Genomic DNA, 22,415 nt, shown 5'->3' with positions numbered 1-22,415 from the left:
ATGTAGAATTTACGTAATTAAATTATGTAGCCTATAATGGACCAGGCAGTCAGCTTGCATGCTGTGTACTAATATCTGTTGGAGTTGAAGGCCTGTCGAAGGGAAAGAAGAGGTCCCCAGGCCTTCCTTTTATTATGAGATTTTGCGCATGAGTGGACTGCGAGGACAGGCTTTCCTTTGAGGAATGTGGTTGATTATTGGCTACCTCACATCGCGCGCTGTGTCTCCATCTGGCGGTCGTTCATATTCTTCGGCGACGTATTGAGGTAGGCTATAAAAAGGTAAATATTACACCATGACTCCGCAAAATCATAACGTGGAATTTGCTCAGTCTGATAAGAAATATTGGTAAGTGGCTGCTATGAAAACATTTGGTTATTCTTATGTCTTCCAGTTCTGTTTCTCTCAAGGTAGGCTATATGTTTCTGCAGCCTGAGGGCTTTGGGCGTGATCTTGAGAATTCCGCTCGTTTTGATCAAACTCCGAAACTCTAGAATAGGCTAGAGTTGTCATTAGCCTACAAGTAACAGTCTAGTTTTGGTTAGCTTTCAATTATGTTCACGGGGCGGAATTGTAATGTCAGAACTCACTAGCCCACACTAATAAGTTTGTTTTAGTTACTCGGAGCAAAGTTTGAAGACACTGCGAACGTTTCAGACAGAGGGCTGTGTAGGCTTTTGGAACACTGAAGCATATGATATGAAGTTGATCGTGTTATGCCTACATTCGATATTTCATGACGATGAACTTTGAAGCTGGAACGTGGAACCGGTCCTGCATTAAGGCAACTCATTTGGAGACGATCAGTATTTTGATGATTTCAAAAGATTAGTACAAGTGCATGGAATTAATAAATGCATTAATTGCCAACCTGACAGTTTTTCTTCAGGAAACCAACAGCATTGCTAACTCTTGTGAAAATGGTAACAATGTTTAAAGGTGCACTGTGAGATCTTGAATGATGTTAGGCTACTTCTGTTGACATTCCACCTAAACAAAACATTACTTTACAACGTGCTAAATCAAGTTTTCTCACTGTCCCCAACCCATATGAGCATGCTCACTACCCCCAACCCCTCCCCTAAACATTGTTGGTGTTTGGCTGAAATATGGTTTGTTATGTTTTGGTACACAGCCTGTGTCCTAGTGTTTGTTTGACGTTTTACAGCCCCTGTGTTGTCTCCACAATGTAGCCTATTCAGGGAGCAGCAGCAAGCTGATCAAAGGGAGATGTCTATGATTTGAGACAAAAATTAAATTTCTCTAAAAACCATGCAAGATCTCATAGTGCACCTTTAAGAAAATATTCAAGACAAAGATAAAGAGTCTTAAAAATATATATTCAAGACAACAAGAGTGTTGAAGACGGAAAATGTAACAATCCTGTGAACTCACACTCTTAAAAAGGATGTGTTGAAAATTACACAACATCTCTATGTCCAGATTGGGACAACTTGATTTTTTGTTGTTTTTAACACATTGCTTTTGTTATAGTGTAGCCTCTTACAACAAATGTGTTGAAAATAACACAACTCTATGTCCAGACGGACCATTTTTGTTGTTGTTTATAACACAATCGTTTTAAGAGTATGGTCTTGATGATGCTGCACTGGAATTGTCAGAAAGATCTGTGACTACCCGGGCTCCATGCTTTTTTTTTTTTGCCTTTTTTTTTTTTAAACTGAGCTGATAAAATTCTTTTGCATTCCCAACCCCCTTTCTCTACTGAATGTGAACACACAGCAAGTACATTCTTTATTTTTCAATTGAAAGCTTCCTGGCCGTGTATAGCATTGTGAACACGCCCTTTTTACCGGAGCCTAAAACCTTTAATGCTCCAGTTCTTTTCTCCTGCTCTCATCTGCTCAGGGAGTTATGGCGCAAGCAAAGGTATGGACATTGAAGCAACATTTCACTGGCTTTCCAAAGACCAGTGATTTTCAGTTGAAGGAAGAAAGGCTTTTATCTCCAAAAGATGGAGGTAGTGTTTCTTTATATACACTTTCACTATACTAAAGTGGATTAATTTTTTTATCTAGCTGAAAAGATTAATGTAAATATGGCAAACATGTTTAATATTATATATAATCTATTGACAATAAGGAACTGATTGTTGTCCATTCTTGTTAATATTGTTTGCTTTGGACAAGAGTGCTAAGAATCACAAGCATAAACATAGTATGTTAATTTCAGAAATATTGCTTGAGGCTGTCTATCTAAGTGTGGACCCTTACATGAGGTTTGTGCTATATTCAGATAATACATTGCAACAATTTTCTTAAAATACATGCAATATTTAACATAAGATGATTTTGAATTATTGTATACTTGATTATGTTTTAGGCCCTACAGTAAAGTCCGGATGAAAGAGGGAGATGTGATGATCGGTGCTCAAGTTGCCAAGTAGGAGAAGTCTTACAAAAAAAGGCCATCTTTGTTCTAGTTAAAATGAAACACTGTTATGCTTTACAGTAGTGTTCACATTATAACATCACATTAATGCTTTTGTCTTTAAGGGTAATTCAGAGCAAAAATCCCAACTTCATTGTAGGCAGTCATGTGATTACACACTGCGGCTGGAGGACCCACAGCTTATCCGATGGCTCAGACTTGACTCCATTGCTTTCTGACTGGCCACAAGATCAGCCTGTCTCGCTGGCAGTAGGTGCCATTGGCATGCCTGGGTAGTCAACATTTCAGTTCACCACTAACATGTTCTCTTAGTGCAGGTTAACACATCTAAACTGCACCATATTAAAACTGTTGCTGTTCAGTGTGTATGCCTTAAGACAGGGATTCCCAAACTGTGGTACTGCTGCTTCTAGGGGGTACGCTAGATGAAAAGGGTTATGGCGGAGAGCTGTTATTAATGAACCTTTTAAATCTTTTGTATTTAATTCATGAATTCACTGTGCTTGAACATCCTGCCCAGGGACTACAGGTGCAAATTAGCTATTTAGCTAACCCTGGTATACGTAGAAGCTATTCTATGCATGGTCCCTGTCAAACAAAACCAATCAAAAAAAAAAAAAATTAAAAGTATAAATATATCAATAGGTCATAATGATATGTAAACATGAACTTAAAGGATATAATTGGTCAACTCTATAGTAGGCTATGTTTTCATTTAAAAAGGGTGTAGAAGGTGGTACGCAGGGGGAAATGTTTGGGAGCCGCTGGTTTAAGACATGGCTGTTCATACTGGTTCTGGTCCAGTAGATGGGGATCAAACTAATAAACTTTAATAAATGATGCTGCAGAGTCATACCTGGCTATTAGGTCTGATTCATAGAAGCAATGCAAACCATAATATGTCAAATGTCTTTTTCAGTCTGACTGCCCTCTATGGCCTAGAGGAGGTGTGTAATATAAAGGAGGGAGAGACTGTGTTGGTCAATGCAGCGGCTGGAGCAGTGGGCTCTGTGGTGGGACAAATTGCCAAGATCAAGGTTTGTGTCATTTGGGTAACCTGCCAGCATCGAATGAGTTTATATCTTTTTTTTTTAACAAGACAAAGACCAAATCATTTAATATCTTATCAGCCAGGAAAACAATCTGGATGTGCTGCTAGTATTCAAATATTGGTTTTGATCCAACAATAGGGCTCGGGATCATGACGTGAAAACTTCGCGGGCACAGCCATATTGGCAGCCTCACTCCTTAGTTTACTATGGATTACTATGGATTTACTCCCGCCTATTAATGTGTTCCTGTTACTTAGTTTTTGCCTTCTTGGTCGTATGTTGCTGTGTAGTGGGGTGTAACAGTGCAACCCACGATCGCAAGAGGAAAAGAATAAATCGCTGCTATATTTCTGCTTCTTGTCTTGTGCATCTGAATGAATGGATATTACGTTCGGTGCGCTACCAATATGGCGGCGATATTCCTAGAATGCAAGTCGTGTGCCCGAGCCCTATTATTGTACACCGGCATCAAAATTATCATCACATCTCTGCGGACCATTGAAGATTCAGTCTAACAGACAAGTAACTGAAGCAAATAATCCTTTCTTTGTGTTCCCCAATGCAGGGATGTCGAGTAGTGGGTTGTGCAGGGACAGACGAGAAAGTGTCTTACCTGAAGGAACTGGGTTTTGACGAGGCCTTCAACTACAAGACAGTCAGCTCACTCCAGAAAGCTCTAGAAAAGGCATCTCCGGATGGATATGACTGCTACTTTGATAATGTGAGATTCCTGCCTGTGTGTGTGTGTGTGTGTGTGAGAGAGAGAATGATGTAGTTATGGGCCAAATCTATACAGTATAAATTGTAATTTTTGCACGCTTTGTAACAAAATGCATTTTGTATACTAAATATGTGTTTAGTTGTCTGTGTTTAAAACATGCAGTTCGTAGACGTAGAGGCATGTACTGTAGGTTTCCATATGTATTCCACTCAATGACATTAGTGGTTCTATTCTGTCCAGGTCGGGGGAGACTTCTCCAGTGTTGTAATGCCACTTATGAAACCTTTTGGAAGGATTGCTGTGTGCGGGAGCATTTCTATGTACAATGACGTCACTACACAAACAGGTACTTTCAGACAGGACTTTCATCTGGATTTGTTTGGGAATGTGATGACTAACAAACGGGATGAATGTTCAATATTTCATACAGTATTTGGCATGGATTGATTCCGAGAACATTGTACATATTACATCATTATCTTTTGTCTCAGCATCCTGTTACTGGGTGTGTAGTGGGGAGTAAACAAATAATAAATACCAGTGACAGATGTGATATGTCTGCAGTTCTGACTTCTGCTGTTCAGCCCGTTCTGCCAGTTTGCTGGTCAAACCTGAAAAAGGAAGTGTTGCATGTGCTTACGAACATGAACCCATGAAAAGGCCTGCTGCCCTATGCAATTGTATTCACATCACTGACTTCATCATCAGTGGCGTGTCTAGACTATGAATAGACAGTGAACAGACTGACTTCATTTGGTGTCTCACAGCGTGACACGACTCAGTATGCTCACTGCACATATACAAATGCCTTGCGCATGATCACAGTTAGCACTAGCAGGGCTTAATCTATTTTGAATCTCAGGACTGGGTGGGAACTGTGAGTTTTGGCCTCCTGTGCACCATGTAGGACCTTTAAGGAGGGCGCACTCAGTCACCTCTAACAGTGGCATTGCTGGCAAAGACATGCATAAACAAATTAATGAATGACCTCGCAATACCCCAGTTAGTGTAGATCGCCGCAAGTTTTGATGAGATAGATTAGAAGATCGGTCACGTGCCATCTTGTGTGTGGACAGCGTTATAATTTATTCAGCCAGGTGTGCTATCAGAGATATCAGATAAAGCAAGCGGTACAGTACAATAAGTAATATGGATCCAGTACAATAGGGTAATGGAGTCTGTTATTTACATTTTGATTGGGTAGATATTCAATTCAAAAGTTCTTTGAATTGAATTGAATTGAATTGATAAGAAGAGCTTGTATTTTGTATGCTGAACTAGGCCATGTGTTAATGATTCTTTTGATGTAGCCTAGTTAGGCTGAAGTTATACTTGCTGTTAGACCAAGCGTATGCGCCCGTGTGCAACCTGCTGTGTCCTGTGTACAGACTCGCTGCAGCATTACGCACCCTTCTGGAGGTCTTCACTAGGGGGAGACTATAGCCTAATATCAGATGTGGATGTGGCCATGTGCCATTGATTACTCATGATTGGCCCCAGCTTTGATGTCGATAATGCATCTTGCAGTCACCTTTTTTTTGGCATGGGCATGGCCCCTACTTTCTTATCATTATTGCATCTCGTGGATGCGTCATGTTCGCTTGCGACGACTTGCGCGACCAACGCACCAAACGACCGCAAAATACGGGAGGCAGCCATGATGCGAACACGAACGTGTTGTCTGCAGCAAGTCTAACCCTGGCTTTATGCATATAGTATTCAAAAGATTGAGAAAGTTCAGGAAAGCATTCTCGCGGGTCATTCCGTGTCAAATCACCCAATTTCAGCCAATTTGGAAAGTGACCCTCTCCAAAAAAATCTGAAATAAATCACAGGTGTTTGTAGCCTAGACCTATGCACAAATCTTAAATAGTATGTCTGGATCACTAATGGTTTAAAAACTGCAGCCCTTTGAAGCTTCAAGTCATTTTAAGCATTGTGGTGAACAATCCTTTTTGGTCAACTTGCAACGTTATTGGTTCTTTTGGTATTTCACACACATCAGTGAAACTATGTGAATGGAAGCACATTTTCCTGTTGAATTAAGAAATCTAATCAGATGAGATGTGTCTTGTGTAATTTCCCCTCTGCAAAGCTCTGAAAATGGCTATAAATTCATTATGTGAAAAGACATCATCACTTTTGAAGGCTTCTCATTCGAAAGGTATGTGCCACAAATTTCATCAGGTTTTTTTCCCACTCATATATGGACTATAAGGTCATGTCCATGCATCAACTTTGGTTGTAATCGTTGTCATATTGTCAGAGCATTTTGTTTTAATTGGGCTTGATTTTCAAAAAGCCCATTTTCGTCCTATCATTTCACCATGTGGACAGTTAACAGGATTTTTTTTAATTTTACCATATCACATTCTGTATGTGAGGATCATCTGTCCAAAATGTGGGCTTGTTGCTGAGTTTCTTTATTGGAGATATGATTTTTGGAAAATATTCTCTATAAATCCACTGAACTTGCATTGGATCTGCAGTACCACTTTGCACCACATGGGATGCTCTTTTAATACAATGGAAGTCAATGGAAGAGTAAGAGATTCACTTGTTTGCTGCACATATCCAATCTAAACACACATTTTATGGTTCATAGTTGAATTTCTCCAAGTAATTATTGCAACATGAACAACATACTACTCATAAATAAATCTTATTTAGAGAAAATAAGCGGATCAAGCAAATTATACACACATAAGACTGACTGGTCATCATACATACAAGATACTTGATGAGTTATCTCCTTTTCATGAATGCGTCTTGGATCCAGGCAATAGCGTTTTGAGCCCTCATACCTTTTGATTAAAACTTTTATGTGATGGAAACATGCATGGTCATCTTCATCAAGTGAAATATCTGCTCTAAACTGCATCTGACGCTTTTTCTGCATCTGATAATGCACTGAATTCTTGAAACCCCTTTTTTCTTGAATATGTTCATGACTTTCATTTTCCAACTTCTATGGTGGTGTAGAAAACTGCATGTATGATCAGTCAGTCTTATGTGTGTATATTTAGCTTGATCAGTTTATTTAGCTAAATAAGATTTATTTATGAGTAGTATGTTGTTCATGTTGCAATCATTACTTGGAGCAATTCAACTATGAACCATAAAATGTGTGTTTAGATTGGATATGTGCAGCAAACAAGTGAATCTCTTACTCTTCCATTGACTTCCATTGTATTAAAAGAGCATCCCATGTGGTGCAAAGTAGTACTGCAGATCCAATGCAAGTTCAGTGGATTTATAGAGGATATTTTCCAAAAATCATATCTCCAATAAAGAAACTCAGCAACAAGCCCAAATTTTGGACAGATGATCTCCTCACATACAGAATGTGATATGGTAAAATTAAAAAAAAATCCTGTTAACTGTCCACATGGTGAAATGATAGGACGAAAATGGGCTTTTTGAAAATCAAGCCCAATTAAAACAAAATGCTCTGACAATATGACAACGATTACAACCAAAGTTGATGCATGGACATGACCTTATAGTCCATATATGAGTGGGAAAAAAACCTGATGAAATTTGTGGCACATACCTTTCGAATGAGAAGCCTTCAAAAGTGATGATGTCTTTTCACATAATGAATTTATAGCCATTTTCAGAGCTTTGCAGAGGGGAAATTACACAAGACACGTCTCATCTGATTAGATTTCTTAATTCAACAGGAAAATGTGCTTCCATTCACATACTGTAGTTTCACTGATGTGTGTGAAATACCAAAAGAACCAATAACATTGCAAGTTGACCAAAAAGGACTGTTCACCACAATGCTTAAAATGACTTGAAGCTTCAAAGGCCTGTAGATTTTAAACCATTAGTGATCCAGGTATACTATTTCAGATTTGTGCATAGGTCTAGTCTACAAACACCTGTGATTTATTTCAGATTTTTTCGGAGAGGGTCACTTTCCGGCACTGGGTGATTTGACACGGAATGACCCTCATGCATTCACAACATATGACGATTTGTTTTCAGCAAGACAGTCATAAAAGTCATAAAATAATGGCCTTTCCTTGTCTTTTTCCTAATTCACCTAATTTACTTTTTCTAGATGTTTTATTACCACAAGATGGCGCCACTGTTTATGACATGTTTCTAGATAAACAGTGGCGCCATCTTGTGGTCATCATGTAATTGCACAAGAAGATAGATAGATAGATACTTTATTGATCCCCAAGGGGAAATTCAAGGTACCAGCAGCTTAAGACACCACACACAACATACAATACAATGTGAACAGGAAAATACAAAGCAAATCAACAAATCAACATGACTAAAGGAGCAGTAAAATACTATAGATAAGATGTGCATGAATGTACTGAACAAGTCGCATTTGTTTACATTTATGTTTAAAAATTATTAGCACACACTTTTGTCCAAAACAGCGTACATTATATTTCAACCAAGGACCGAATGAAACACACCAGAGAGGTGGCTGAGCTCACCCCTCCTTTCCATAGGACAATTCCTAGAGAAATGCCACACAGGCTTTTGTTTTTGTTTGGGAGACAGGCTGAGTCCACTTTGTCTGTTTCTGTTTTTTGGAGCCTTGGATTTTTACGGTGTACTCACGGAATGGGCAGCTAGTGGATCGTGAGGAGATGATTGCTGAATGTGACAAAACAAATTGTGGGCTTGGGTATGACCGCTGACTGCACCCTTTAATGCCATTTATATTCCTGAGAATATAACTGCCCTCTCCCTAACCTATAGGTCCATACATTTACCAATATATGGTCTTCAAGCAGCTGCGCATGGAGGGATTCCTCGTCACACGCTGGGAACATAAGAACCCAGAGTCATTGAGGCGGCTTCTGACCTGGACAAGAGAGGCAAGCCTGTTACCTATCTCACACTAACACACACACAAACACACATACACACACACACACACACACACACACACACACACACACACACACACACACACACACACACACACACACACACACAAACAGATTACCACAGGTATAATGTGAAATGTACAGAGTATAAATATATTTTCGAGAAACTTCTCATTACCTCATAATTTCTCATTAAGCAAAGCTCTACTTAGTAGCATCACTGCCAAATGTGCCAAATCTGTATTTGAGTTGCGCATGCTCTCAACACTAAGAGCACAGACATATTGGTTAGCTTTTTAAAAATGTGACCGAAAAACAACTGAGTAACACCATAGGCCTATTTCTGTATCGTTTATGTGACTCAAATAGGTGCATCTTAGTTACAACTATGCTTTTGGGAAATGGACCCCCTCCACACACAACAATGTATAACATTGTAATTTTGAAATAGCTATGCCCCATAGACAATATGCTGCCTTGCCATTAGAAAGTACTTACAGAGTAAAAGTTAGTCATATTGACAACAAGACAAAGCAGTTTGACTACTGACAATTAATGGTGTAATGCCATTTTGATTGCACTGACAGTTTAATGACAGTTAAGTTAGTTAGTTTTTGAGACATAAAGTAAGTATTTTGAGAAAGATAACCCCTTTGAAGGTAATTCACCATGTGGTACAGCTAGTGATGATTTGAGAAATGCACTAACTGTTGTACAAAATGTTAATGATGATTTGAGGAATGCACCAAAGTGACTGAGAAAAACTGTAACAAAGCCCCCTGACTGGCCCCACATTCAATCAGCCATTTCCCAAATGCTTATGGGGAAATTAATCTATGCTTGCATAGTTTTTCTGTGTTTGCCACTCAGGGGTAGATGTACTATCACTTTTGCACCCACCTGTGGCCTATTTTCTTTGCAAATTGCGCATAAAAACATGGCGTGCATGTACTAATAGGCCACACTTTGTCATTCATTCATAGGAGGGTCAGGGGAAAGTGGAAGTTTTGTGTAAAATGTGCCTAATTAGGTATTTCCTCGTATGTATTGAAAATATATCCATCAAAGCGTGTCTGTTTTGCGGGGAAATATTTCCGCCTTGTAAAAGCTGTGTTAATCCAAATTGTGGTTAAATGCGTCAATAAGAGAACTGTTCAAAGACAACAGAATTGGCAGTCAGAGCACCAGTTTTGCTTCTTTGAACTATGTCAGAAAGCAAACTTTCGCCGGCCTTTCTAATGTCTACCTTTTATTTTCACGTCATGCTAGATTTGGCTCTGTGCACATGCAGTTTGAGTATTTTCTCAAGTAGAATACTGTTGTGCATTATGTCTTTGCTTGTTGACTTCACATTGCACTGCACCCACACACTGTGCTTGCTGCTGGGTTGCTTTTGGTTGAGGTAATGTCTCAAGGATTTGTGTTGTGCTTGCTGCTGGGCTCAGTGCAAAATATCTATGTTTTACAGCGCACCGCACAATCCCGCTTGCACTGCACTTTGCCTGGCGCAGCGGCAGACCAGTCCTTGTGTGTGCAAGCCATTGAAAATAACATTTCGTAGTGCAGCGCTGCCATTTGTGTGTGCAATGTTAACCCCACTTAACGTTGCATTCGCAAATGTATGTAAATGTGCCACTCACTCAAATCTGTCTAGATATTTTGTTATTGAAGATCAGTAGTTTTCCTGCACATGCCTAATGTATCTCACTCATTGCTACTATTTACTTTATGGTATGTTACCTTGTGTTTGCTCCACAGGGGAAAATCAATTGTAGGGAGCATGTCACTGAAGGTTTTCTAAACATGCCCTCCGCCTTCATGGGCATGCTACAAGGGGACAACATAGGAAAAGCCGTTGTGAAGATGTGACTTAATCCCAAATACATCATCCCAAATGCATCTCACTATCAAATGCAACAAGTGCTGTAGGCTTTGCAGTGTATGGAGGGGAAAGAATGATGACCTAGTCACTACTAATGGGGAAATCTGTCTCTCAATCTTGTCAATCAATTAATTTGAATTAATCAATTATTAAAAAATAATAAATTAAATGTAGTTATTGCTACATTGGTAATTGTACTTTTCTGTTAGGCCTATTTGTTTTTCAGCATCAGGAACGCAGTATGTTTTTTAATTTCCTGAATAAGATGTATGCACAGATATCTTCAGAGGAAGATCCCACTGGAGGATCGAAACGTTGCCTAAAATAAAAAGTGTATTTTTGGAGCCTACCAACCCCATCTTCTACTGATCAAGGGATCTATCTGCACCTTATTCCGCCATGCTAGAAATGTATTTTCTTCTGCCTTGTGCTCAATCTTCCTGTTGGCTAGTTCCGGCTAATTAGCTTCATTGGGATAACATGGCAGAAGAGAGGATGGAGAGGCTAACTTAGGTGGAAATAAAAAAAAAAATGGCATCAGTAAATTAGATGGCGATATTGTACTTTGCCAAGGCTATTCACCTCTAGAGTGTTGAGTATAAATTTAGGTTACATGAAATGTAATAGGGCTCGGGCACACACCTTGCATTCTAGGAATATTGCCGCCATGTTGGTAGCGCACCGAACGTAATATCCATTCATTCAGATGCAGAAGACGAGAAGCAGAAATATAGTATTAGCAATTCTTTTCCTCTTGCGGTCCTGGGTTGCGCTGTTACACCCCACTACACAGCAACATACGACCAGGAAGGCAAAAACTAAGTAACAGGAACACACTAAAGGCGGGAGTAAATCCATAGTAATCCATAGTAAACTAAGGAGTGAGGCTGCCAATATGGCTGTGCCCGCAAAGTTTTCACGTCATGATCCCGAGCCCTATTATATTAACATTCTGCACATCATCTGCGATGGGCAAGAAATGCAAAATGCAAACCCATTATTCTTTGTTGGATTGCTCACAAAGTTCTAATCACACTGATATCACATGCATATCATCTGACAGAGCACAATCTCTTTCCGATGGTTGCTGTCAGACATGGGCAGTATTTCAATTATATGTATTTTAGATACGTATTGAATTACTTTAGCGTATTTTGTCATTTGTATTTTGCAGGATTGGAAAAAATCAAATGTAATTTGTAACAAAATACTTTGAGGGATTGTGTTTAGAGTATTTCAAATACTAAAATACTTAACAATCTGTCATTTTCCCCTCAAATTAGCCAAAAAAATTCATCACTCAGTTAAATATAGCCTCTTACCTATAACCATGACAATATGCTATGCTAGTCCAGGAGCCAAAGGTCAGAATCTGGGTGAACCTGGTTTTGTAGCCTATGTTTTTTTTTTTTTTTTTTTTTTTTTTGCGGTTTCTTGTTGTTAGGGGTTACTTACAGGATGTTTCTTTATTTGTCCCCCATGTTGCCAGCAGGTATGAAGGCAAAAGGCATGCATTTATAGCACAAAGGGAAATGCTGTTCAATTTAAAAAGGCTAACCTGTTCAATTTGTCGTACTTTCATTGAATACGGAAAATGATGGTGGGTGCTTTGTCACAGTTGATTCCACTGTTGCAAAGCCTGCTTGTTGTCAGTTCAATCATCTCTATCATTTCTATAATTTCTATTGATTTGGGATGCTGATTATTTTTTACTAGATTTACTTCATAGGAGCCCCAAAGTAAAGAATGTAGTCCTCTGCCAGCCAATCAGAAACTAGTGCTTCTTGTAGTTTGTATTAAATGTTGGTAGGCTATAGGCTACCATGATTATTGTGGGGGTATTTTTGTATTTTCTAATTACTAATTACTTGTATTTTACTTAAATAAAATTTTCACATCACTATTTTGTATTTTATTGTGTTACATTTTATAAGCCAGTATTTGTAGGCTAATAACTAAATAGTTTTTGATGTAGGCTATTTGTGCCCACCTAGATTAGAGCCATGGCATGGGTGAATGCACCAAGCCTGCAAACTGCCAATAAAACCCACAGAAGAAGAAGAAGAAGAGGAGCCATGGGTGGCATTTTATTAACATTAATTTCATTATAGGCCTACATCATAGGCAGGGGTGGAAATTAAAATTTGAAAATGTGAAAATCTATCAGCCAGTAGCAGATGTCTGGTTAAATTAACCAGCCACTCAATGTTAAAATATGACTTTGTGTCAGACAGTGCGCCAACTACAGCCATAGGGGCTGGGCAAGTCAGACCATGGATGCATGACATTAACGTCGGCCTGGAATCTCCTCCTTTCTTTTGCGCCCACTAGAGACACACGACCCATTTTGAAGATTTCGGCTCGTCCTCATCTCTAAATCATCACAATGATAATCGAAATTGAAGATCTGGTAAGTTAGGGCATTAAAGTAATGTGTTATCTTGAGTGCTGTTTCCATAATGTGATTATTTTGTATCTAGCAAGTTCGCCGAGGTAATGTTACATCGCTTGCTTGACTCAGCCTACACGTTGTTACACGCTAGCATAGAGGCTAGGTTTGGTCGGCGTTTTTAGCTTTTTTGTATTCTAGTTGGCCTTTCGGTAGTTTGCGCATATATCGTAGGTCTACAGCCAACTGAATGTAGCAGCATCAAGATTTTAATAGTAGCACAGAGTCAGATTAATTAATGTTAGTTGATCAATGTTAGCCTCATGCAAACGTGGGTGTCTATCCCGTCGCAGTGGCGGGCATTTCGGTCTGAATGGCAGGAGCAAACTCGGAGTTTGCGTCCTGGCCCATTCATCAGGCAAAGTTGAATGCACCACTGTTACATTATGCGAACGCGTGCAAGTTAATATTGCATTTCAAATAGCCAGTTTGAAGCATCATACTATGAAACGTATTGCTGTGCAAGGGGGCTGCCATGAAGACCGGCTAGCTGCATGTTACCTGGCTATGCTAAAGTTAGTGGAAAGTGGTAGGTTGTACTCGGCAGAGAGTTACGATCATGCTGGTTTTTCCTGTTATTGGGAGGCCTATTGAGCAGGACTATACCCAGTGTTTTACTAACGTAGGCTAACGTTACTGATTACTAACAATACCTGAACAAACAATGACTTGCAAACGCAACGTTTTGCATTGTCACCCCTCATCCAGTTCGATCGATTTTGTGATATCCATTGTTTTTGACGCTGTCCAACAGCATGTTGTGTAAAGTCCAACACGTGACTATCCATGGCTTGTCATGCGATAGGGATTAACGATACTGCAGTGTAGAGCTAGTGCAACTCAGATGACTACACGAGGCACAGATTTGTCGTTGTGGCTGCAGCTCGACACATCAAAGCCAGATGTTCATGTGAAATCACCCATAACGTAGTAAATTTACTCCGTGCAATCATGTCCTCAAATTGTTGGTGTGTCAACTGACAATACGAAGTCTCCCGACCGCAATAGGCCAGCCCTGTAGGTTACAGAAACGAATACAGACACACTCCAGTACAAAGTCCCTAGAGTCATCTGGACTTTAGTCCGTTGCTGCAACAAATATCCTACAGTGAGTTTTATAATGCATTAAAACGCTTATGATCTATATTGTATCCTTGCAGGATGGCTTTAACAAGGCATTGGCCGATGCAGGGGAGAAACTTGTTGTTGTGGATTTCACAGCAACATGGTGTGGTCCATGTCAAAACATTTCACCTTTCTTCAAAGTAAGTGAACTTTCTACATTTTGTTACTCTTCTTTTGCCTTTTTACACATTAATTTTGCCCTATGCCACACATTTTATGTACATTTTTTGGTTGCTCTGTTGAATGGTTGGTGTTGCACAATTATCTCCCTGGGGTCAAATCCGAGGCGCCTACAATTCTCAATCTGATCAGACTCCCTTTGAGAATCTCTTCTAAATTTGATGTTTTCATCACAAAGAGATCAATTTCCGTGCTTAACTGGCTCAACCGTAGCCTAGTGCCTGCATTATTTAATTGGGCTCGTTTCTAGGTGTTAATTATTGTAGCCATTAAAATGAACCTCAATAAGTATAGGCATAGGCTACCACTGAATCATAGCACACACTTAAATTCTATCGGACCTGTTATAGTTTACTTTTAACTTGGCTACTTGGAGTCCACCATTGATGTTTTAGAATGTACTTAGCCTACTTAGTATTTGACTAACTTGTTTGCATTTTGTTTTTACTGACTTGCCCACAAATGACCTGAGTATCATAAAAGTATTAATGTCTCACTTGTAATCGTTGATGAGAGAGGGGTCTCAGAATTCATATAAGCCACAGCTCCATTCCAGAGGAATCGGAAGTCAGAGGCCTATTCAGTTCAGGGCGCTTAATGATTGGCTAATGTTTTTGTTAACTGACAAAACCAGCTTCACCTAAATTATGGCATTTGGCTGCCGGACTACGAGGCCAACTCCTCTTTATGGAGAGAAACCTGAAAAAGTAAGGTAGAAGAATTGACATCACACTACAGTGAGTTGTGTTTGGGAAGGGTCCCTAAAGCCAAACCGAAGTATCCCCTTTATGTGGTCGGATAGAGAGTCGAGAATGAATTTAATCGAGTCAGTACCTTTCTGGAAATGTCGCTGCTGCAGCAAGGCAACACTCAACACTTCAGCAACATTTCCGTCGTTGGCCCATGCTACCCCTCTCCACCATATTTCATGAAAATCAGGCCAGTAGTGTAGTGCATTTGTATAGTCCAGCCAACCAACAAATGGACAAGAGTGAAAGCATAGCCTCCTTGAGGGAGGGTCTGTTATGGATCCAGTGAGCTTTGCTGGAAGTATATGCTCTCTGTTGAGTGTCATTTTAGTCCCTGATTAACATCATAATTTGGTCTTCTTCCCTCTCCTCTCCAGGCAATGTCTGAACAGAACACAAATGTGGTCTTCTTGAAAGTTGATGTGGATGAGGCACAAGTAAGTTACTTAGGCTAGTCTTAATGCTCAATTCAAAATGTTTGTGTGTGAGACTGTTTACATTGTCTTCATTGTCTGTAGTCAATATCAGATTACTACCCAGTGTGGCCTGGTGACATATGCAAAAAACAACACACACACACACACACACACACACACACACACACACACACACACACACACACACACACAACATGCAGCTAGCTCAAGTGATGGACTGCCTTTGTAGGCCTCTTCCATTTCCACTGAGTGTTGCCGTAACCTGCAGAGAGCGTGCTCCCAACTACTTTGTAGCCCCAGTGAAATGTTTGGAATAACCTCATGTAAAAGTTGCATTAATTCTGATAGAACTATTCAGCAGGGGTGTGATTCTTCCGTTTTTAAACGGAATTCCGTTTTTTCAGTCCTGAAAATGAGACCCACGCATTTCGTATAGATCTGCTGAGTTTTTTTTTTAGGGGGGGGGGGGTCAGAGGTTTATTTCTGTAGCCTAAACACAGACCATTGCTTTATAATAGGCCGCTGACAATGATGACGGTTTTGGCGCTTCTTTCATTCATATCACTCCGCAAGCCTTGTCCGTTCTCTCACTAGTGGAATTCATTGAAAGTGAAAGCAGACGGGTTGATGACTGTTTGATGCAAGTTCGATGTGTGAGTGTGTGGTAAACTATTTGTTTCTTAGCAGAAGCCATGAAACGGTAAAGGTCAAATTATTTGTTTAGGTATTATTATTAAGTTAAGTAGTATTTATTAAGTTTTTGCTTCGCGTTCGCGTCCAGTTTGACGTGTCTGGATTTTCCGATAATGACGACAATCTCCTGGTGCTGATAGCCTATTGACTTTTAATTTCTGCGAGTGTAAACTAGTCTAGGCTACTGTACTTGAAGTTAGCTGTGACAGACTAGCCTACTGATTTTCATCGTTTTCACCACAAAGCCCGTCTACCTTAGCTTAGGTCTACTAAATTGTTTAGTTAACACCTTGTCATTCCGCGTTTGTCCAGCCGTTCACCTCCGTGCGCCCCATGTCATTCAAAACATATTTCGGGATATCTCACTATGGGAAAACGTATTATGAGTGCTAAGAGATTGACACTTTGGCATTCTTGGTAAACATCAGTCTTGACTCTTGCACGTAATATTGAGCTGATTTTTTTTAGTGGAAATGGCTTATTGTAGCAATGTGCAGATACATGGAAAAAAGTTGCCTATTTAAAGGCACAGTCTGAATTTTAATCCTAGCTCTCCATTGAGTGTGTGCACTTGAACAACTGTGTAGCCTATACCAGTAGGGCCTGCCATTTATTTTAGGAGGAGAGGAGGACATGTTACCTTGGAAGGAGAGGGAGTGATGCAATTTGATTTTCTTTCCAACTTAAATATCAATAACCTTCAAGCAACCTCTTCAATCAGCATCAGTAGGCCTATATCGTACAGAACGACTGTAAGGGGGCAGGCTAAATGTTATCATAGGCCTATAGCCTACTAAATAATGTAGTCAACATTATAACTTTATGTTGGTTTAAGTTGAAACAAAACATGAACTGAGAAAATCCATAATTCTACATCATTGTTGGCAAAATGATCATGATAGCCTATATTTCAGCCATATCTGCTTTAGTCTTAAGTAGGCCCTTGGCTACTTTGCTATAAATGAGTTTTCTTTAGGCCTTATAGACCATTTTGTAATATGTTATAATGTTTGAAATATATGTATCTCAGTCTATCAATAGTTCTCATAAAAGTCATCAGATGTCATCATTTAAAGGGATAATCCGGAGTGAAATGCACTTTAGATCAATTTTTCGGATTATTGGGAGTACATACGTTGAGTTGACACCAAAATCATGTCATTCGGATGTATTTTGAGAAAGTTCGCGCTCACCGTTTTTAGCCAAAACTCGTTAGCCTGGAAGTGACCGGGGCGTGTCCTTTCGCCGCTACAAAACGCTATTTTTATACCTCTTCTACTGTTCCAAACAACACTACACTTACGTGGTAGTGAGTAGAGGTTCCCTAAAGCCAAACCGAAGTATCCGCACGTCTTTATGTGGTCGGATAGAGAGTCCAGAATGAATTTAATCGAGTCCGTACCTTTCCGGAAATGTTAGTAAAGTGTTGTGAAAACGTTGCTAGCTGCAACAGCGACATTTCCGGAAAGGTACTGACTCGATTAAATTCATTCTGGACTCTCTATCCGACCACATAAAGACGTGGGGATACTTCGGTTTGGCTTTAGGGACCCTCTACTCACTACCACGTAAGTGTAGTGTTGTTTGGAACAGTAGAAGAGGTATAAAAATAGCGTTTTGTAGCGGCGAAATGACATGCCCGAGTCACCTCCAGGCTAACGAGTTTTGGCTAAAAACGGTGAGCTCGAACTTTCTCAAAATACATCCGAATGACATGATTTTGGTGTCAACTCAACGTATGTACTCCCAATAGTCCGAAAAATTGATCTAAAGTGCATTTCACTCCGGATTATCCCTTTAAGGGGTTATTTTTAAAAATTTTCTCCCGGGGGTGCATGCCCCCGGACCCCCCTAGTAAATTACATTGAAGTGCACAGTAGCGATACTATAGTACCTTAGCTATACACTAGAGCAGCAGTTCACAAACTTTAGCCCCCAAGGACCACTGACTTGGCTCACGTACCCCACCGTCGACACATTAAAAAGGGAGGGGGGGGGGGGGGGGGGGGGGGGGGTATATAGGGGTCGGATATATTTTCCTTTTTTTTTGTCCTTTGCCAATCACACCCCTGATTCAGACTGCGCTCACATTGTGAAAAGGAGCACTCATATCTACACATGGAAGTGGTCCAAATCAGAATTGAAAGTCAGATATCATGTGACTTACACTGTTCACACCGTTTTGATAACATCAGATACATCAGATGTCACATCAACAGAGAAAATTGGATTAAGCCTGGCCTTACACTCCTGGTAGTGGGCAGCCCAGTCTCCTCCAGACTTGGCAACCTCTTCTGATATGATGACAAAAGGCTTCATTCAATCCCCTTGAAATTCCACCAGTATTACTCACATCCAGTTGTGTGATGTGAATCAACTCACTTCAATATCATATCAGCCATTTGTATCTTTTCTTCCGAATATGCACTTTCAAGTATTAGTTTGACAATAGTTTGTCTATTTATTGTTCACAGTGTGATTGAGAAAACTGTCAGCAGTTGCCAAAGCCAGTATAACCTTTGCTATATGTGATGGCCGGCTAGGCCTACTGGTTTCACCTTGCCTGATGTTCCAAGGGGCGTGGTCCTTAGCTTAAGGTTAAAGCAGCACACCGGCGCGCAGGTCTGTGCAGGCTTTTAAGATGCCTCCTCCATGTCTTTAGAGGAGTCTTGTTTGCACTCAACACGCACACAGCCCATTACCACGGCTACAACACCCGACAACACCACGTACCGCTGACTCCCTGCATGTTTGCCCGTTTTTGTTGTCTATGGACTAAATAAATAAATACATATTGGTCAATTGAACGCTATGCACGCCTCGTCTCACTCTTTGTTGAGGCTTAATTTGGGCCTTAGCAGGCACTCATTTTTATTTTGAGGCAAATAAGAAAGTGGAGAGACTGCTGCCTTTAACACAGCGTTTCCATCTCTGTTTTAATTTCAATTACACTATTCTGCCACGACCATTCTGTTGTGCGTTCGCGTAAAATTTTAAACAACACTATGCAATGTTATGTGAAGACATGAAGATTTTTAGCATGTTCAACGATGCGCAAGTTGATGGTGACGGATTATCGAATAATTTAGACTGCTGTTGCACATTCATGCTGGATCTGATTCATATCAGATTTATTTCCACATAAAAAACATATGATTGAGTATCAGTGTGACAATGTGTCCGTGCAGATGTAGAGACTCAGGTCGAGAGATGCCAAGTAGAAGAAAACTTATTTTTTTTATTAAGCTACCGGTAGGTTGTAGACATGAGACATAAACAAAAGAAAAACACTTATCAAACGAAAAACACAAACATGGGACAATGCCCAATAGCTAGGCCCTTACGTACCCATACACTGACCGAGACAATGCATCCTCTCACGGCAGAGGCCCATCTCTCGAATGAAGCGCCCAATACTCTTATATGCTATTGGCGCGGACCAAACACAGCAAACAATCAATTAGCGCACCCACATATCCTCTAGGCTAGATACTATGGAGCGCAACACATTACTTGACCACATTCATTATGTAATCATAACCTCTTCGCTACAGTTCCTCAAAATAACAAATAAAACAAAACTACTGAAACACCCCTGTCTCTATGAGCGCTTCCCTTATGGGAGCGCGCCCCGTCCCTTTAACTGGGTCTCACCTCCGACACTCTTGTCGCACCCCGGAAGACAGGTAGACATCAGGTAAGGAGAACACCCAATACACAGACAAACATTGATACAGTCGCAACGATTTCATATAAGATGTAAATTCTTCGCGCACGAAACCTGCCACAACTGCCCCGACATTATGCCTTGCATCAGCCGCTAATAGCCATGTTTAGCGCATGGCCTAACCAATATTCCCTCGAATCCTACACAGGCACAATACATAGTTATTCCTTACTTTTCAACATATGCATTTCAACATTTCATTTCTTAATCTCCTGTATGTGTCTACTGAATGTAATGTCTGTTCAAGCGCAAACTCCGTTCTCATTGTTCTTACTGGCGGGAATGCGCCCGCTTGGTGGTGGCTTGGCGGTGCGCTCTGTCACAATCAGAATTTATGCATTTTTTTCCCCTGTTTACACATCCTATTACACATTGGAATTGGTCACATTCGCGTACTTCTGCACTTACAATACCTAATTTGAGTGTGTGAGGGCATTCACACTGAAAATTCCAGTGACACAAAGGGCACTGCAAGTCCCCGGATGGTGCACTCATTACGGTCAAAAACCTGAGTGTGGAACGCTGGACAGTCTTTGCCCTCAACGGACGTCATCTTGGATATATAGCGGAAGGGGAGGGAGCATTTTCAAACTTGTGACACACAAACTTCACACAGGGTGCTCACGAAAGTACGCCAATTGAGACAGTAGCAACCTTGGTGCTGAAAGCCACTTTACCATGTCGTGTCATATATGCCGTTTATTACACATGCCACTGTTTCTGTGGCGTAGACTGTGACACAAACCATGCCCCTTCCCCATGTTGACACTTTGAGTTGGAGAGTCAGGTAGAAGGAGCCGGAGCATGTTGTGAGCTGTTGATCCACTCTGTTCCTCCATTTGATATCATCCTTAACTGATATTAATTCCTCATCTCTTGACAGGATGTGGCTCAGCACTGTGATATTAAATGCATGCCAACATTCCACTTCTATAAGAACGGAAAGAGGGTAAGAAACGCTTCTTTTCTTTGATCTATACGCGACTGCACATGCATACAGAACTTGAAACGTTTTTTTTTTTTTAATTATGATTGGTTCTTAATGTTTCCTCTTTTCATCAGATTGACGACTTCTCTGGCAGCAACCAGGCCAAACTGGAGGAGATGGTCAAAGCGCACCAATGAGCATTCATGTCTTGTACAAATATATGGCACCATCAATTATGAGAAACATCTCCTGTCATCTTTTGAACTGTCTAATTTGTCTATTGATCCTTGTCTGTGTGGATTTATGAATACTGTGTTTTTATTTTTTATTTGATCAAACGTATATTAACATTTTGGTTAGAAACAACTACCATTTCAATAGGAACAAATGTCATAATAATTGCACATAGGTTTCTTGTCTCCATATGATTGCTAGAGTTAGATAAAGTAAACATCTGTTGTTCTCAATAAGTTGGAGGGCTTGCAAGAAGTTTTTGGGGAATTATCTTAATCTCACATCCTAATGAATTGGATTAGATTATTTTTTTTATTGTCATTGTGCAGAGTACAAATACAAAGACGAATGAGAAACATCCGATCTATGTTTCAAGTGAAAAAATCTGCCACAGTCCTCAGCATCAAGTTTCCAGGTCTAAAGTAGCCTACAGCTTTTCAACATGGGAAAGACTAGAGAACACATAATGCAATAGAGAATAGATAAGGCAGTGTGCTGACTGGGGAATTGATTAAAGTAACTGTATTCAACACTTCACAATCTTATGGTATGTTCTTATGAATTCAATGCAGTTTTGTTTATAAATAGTACATTTGGTAATTGTCAACAGCAATGCAAGGTGCCTAACAAAAATGCCTAATGAAAATATATGTAAATATAAAAAATAGAGTGCAGTGAGGGAGTAGACAAGGCTGAAAATGTTTCTTAAACAGTCCAATTCACTTTGCCATCCTCAACTTTGGATATATTTCTAAGATGATAGAAACCTAATCTGGTGACGTGATTAAAATGTGACTCAGAGTTCAGGTAGGAGTCAAGGGATGTGGTATTCTGTGCCAAGGTGTTTAAATTATTGCTGATGAGTTCCCTCTGCGTCTTATGACCAAAGACTAGGCTAGTCATATCTTGGATCAGTTGCAGAAAATTAATTGATATCCATGTATTCATTTGGTCAATACATTGA

The 22,415-nt window shown here is 40.1% G+C and overlaps 2 protein-coding genes across 4 annotated transcripts; both read left to right on the top strand.

The window, feature by feature from the left end:
* The first annotated feature begins 240 nt into the window (after positions 1-240).
* LOC134065979 (prostaglandin reductase 1-like) lies at positions 241-12,829 on the top strand. Of its 3 annotated transcripts, none has more exons than XM_062521147.1 (10): positions 241-266; positions 1,870-1,981; positions 2,194-2,239; positions 2,344-2,403; positions 2,517-2,684; positions 3,332-3,449; positions 4,030-4,185; positions 4,426-4,531; positions 8,917-9,035; positions 10,806-12,829. In XM_062521147.1, exons 2-10 carry the CDS (start codon positions 1,876-1,878, stop codon positions 10,914-10,916), a joined length of 990 nt encoding a protein of 329 aa, XP_062377131.1. In that variant the 5' UTR covers positions 241-266; positions 1,870-1,875; the 3' UTR covers positions 10,917-12,829. The 3 variants fall into 3 exon arrangements, with proteins under 3 accessions (XP_062377131.1, XP_062377123.1, XP_062377115.1); XM_062521139.1 differs by lacking the exon at positions 241-266 and adding an exon at positions 304-348; XM_062521131.1 differs by lacking the exon at positions 241-266 and adding an exon at positions 356-410.
* A 353-nt stretch (positions 12,830-13,182) lies between these two features.
* LOC134065972 (thioredoxin-like) lies at positions 13,183-21,991 on the top strand. The gene is made up of 5 exons (XM_062521120.1): positions 13,183-13,339; positions 14,539-14,643; positions 15,810-15,869; positions 21,173-21,238; positions 21,352-21,991. The coding sequence occupies exons 1-5, from the start codon at positions 13,316-13,318 to the stop codon at positions 21,412-21,414; spliced, it is 318 nt and encodes a 105-aa protein (XP_062377104.1). The 5' UTR covers positions 13,183-13,315; the 3' UTR covers positions 21,415-21,991.
* Positions 21,992-22,415: the final 424 nt, after the last annotated feature.

Source organism: Sardina pilchardus, chromosome 2 (assembly GCF_963854185.1).
Source record: "Sardina pilchardus chromosome 2, fSarPil1.1, whole genome shotgun sequence".
Taxonomy (NCBI): Eukaryota; Metazoa; Chordata; class Actinopteri; order Clupeiformes; family Clupeidae; genus Sardina; species Sardina pilchardus.
Note: the sequence above shows the minus strand (reverse complement) of the source record. Positions and strands in the feature narration are given on the sequence as shown.

Coding starts and splice junctions, on each gene's coding strand:
- LOC134065979 (XM_062521131.1), top strand. CDS start 384: ATGTCTTCCAGTTCTGTTTCTCTCAAG. Junction 1,982..2,193: donor TTTATCTCCAAAAGATGGAG/GTAGTGTTTCTT, acceptor TGTTAATTTCAG/AAATATTGCTTGAGGCTGTC. Junction 4,186..4,425: donor ATGACTGCTACTTTGATAAT/GTGAGATTCCTG, acceptor TATTCTGTCCAG/GTCGGGGGAGACTTCTCCAG.
- LOC134065972 (XM_062521120.1), top strand. CDS start 13,316: ATGATAATCGAAATTGAAGATCTG. Junction 15,870..21,172: donor TTGATGTGGATGAGGCACAA/GTAAGTTACTTA, acceptor ATCTCTTGACAG/GATGTGGCTCAGCACTGTGA. Junction 21,239..21,351: donor TCTATAAGAACGGAAAGAGG/GTAAGAAACGCT, acceptor TCTTTTCATCAG/ATTGACGACTTCTCTGGCAG.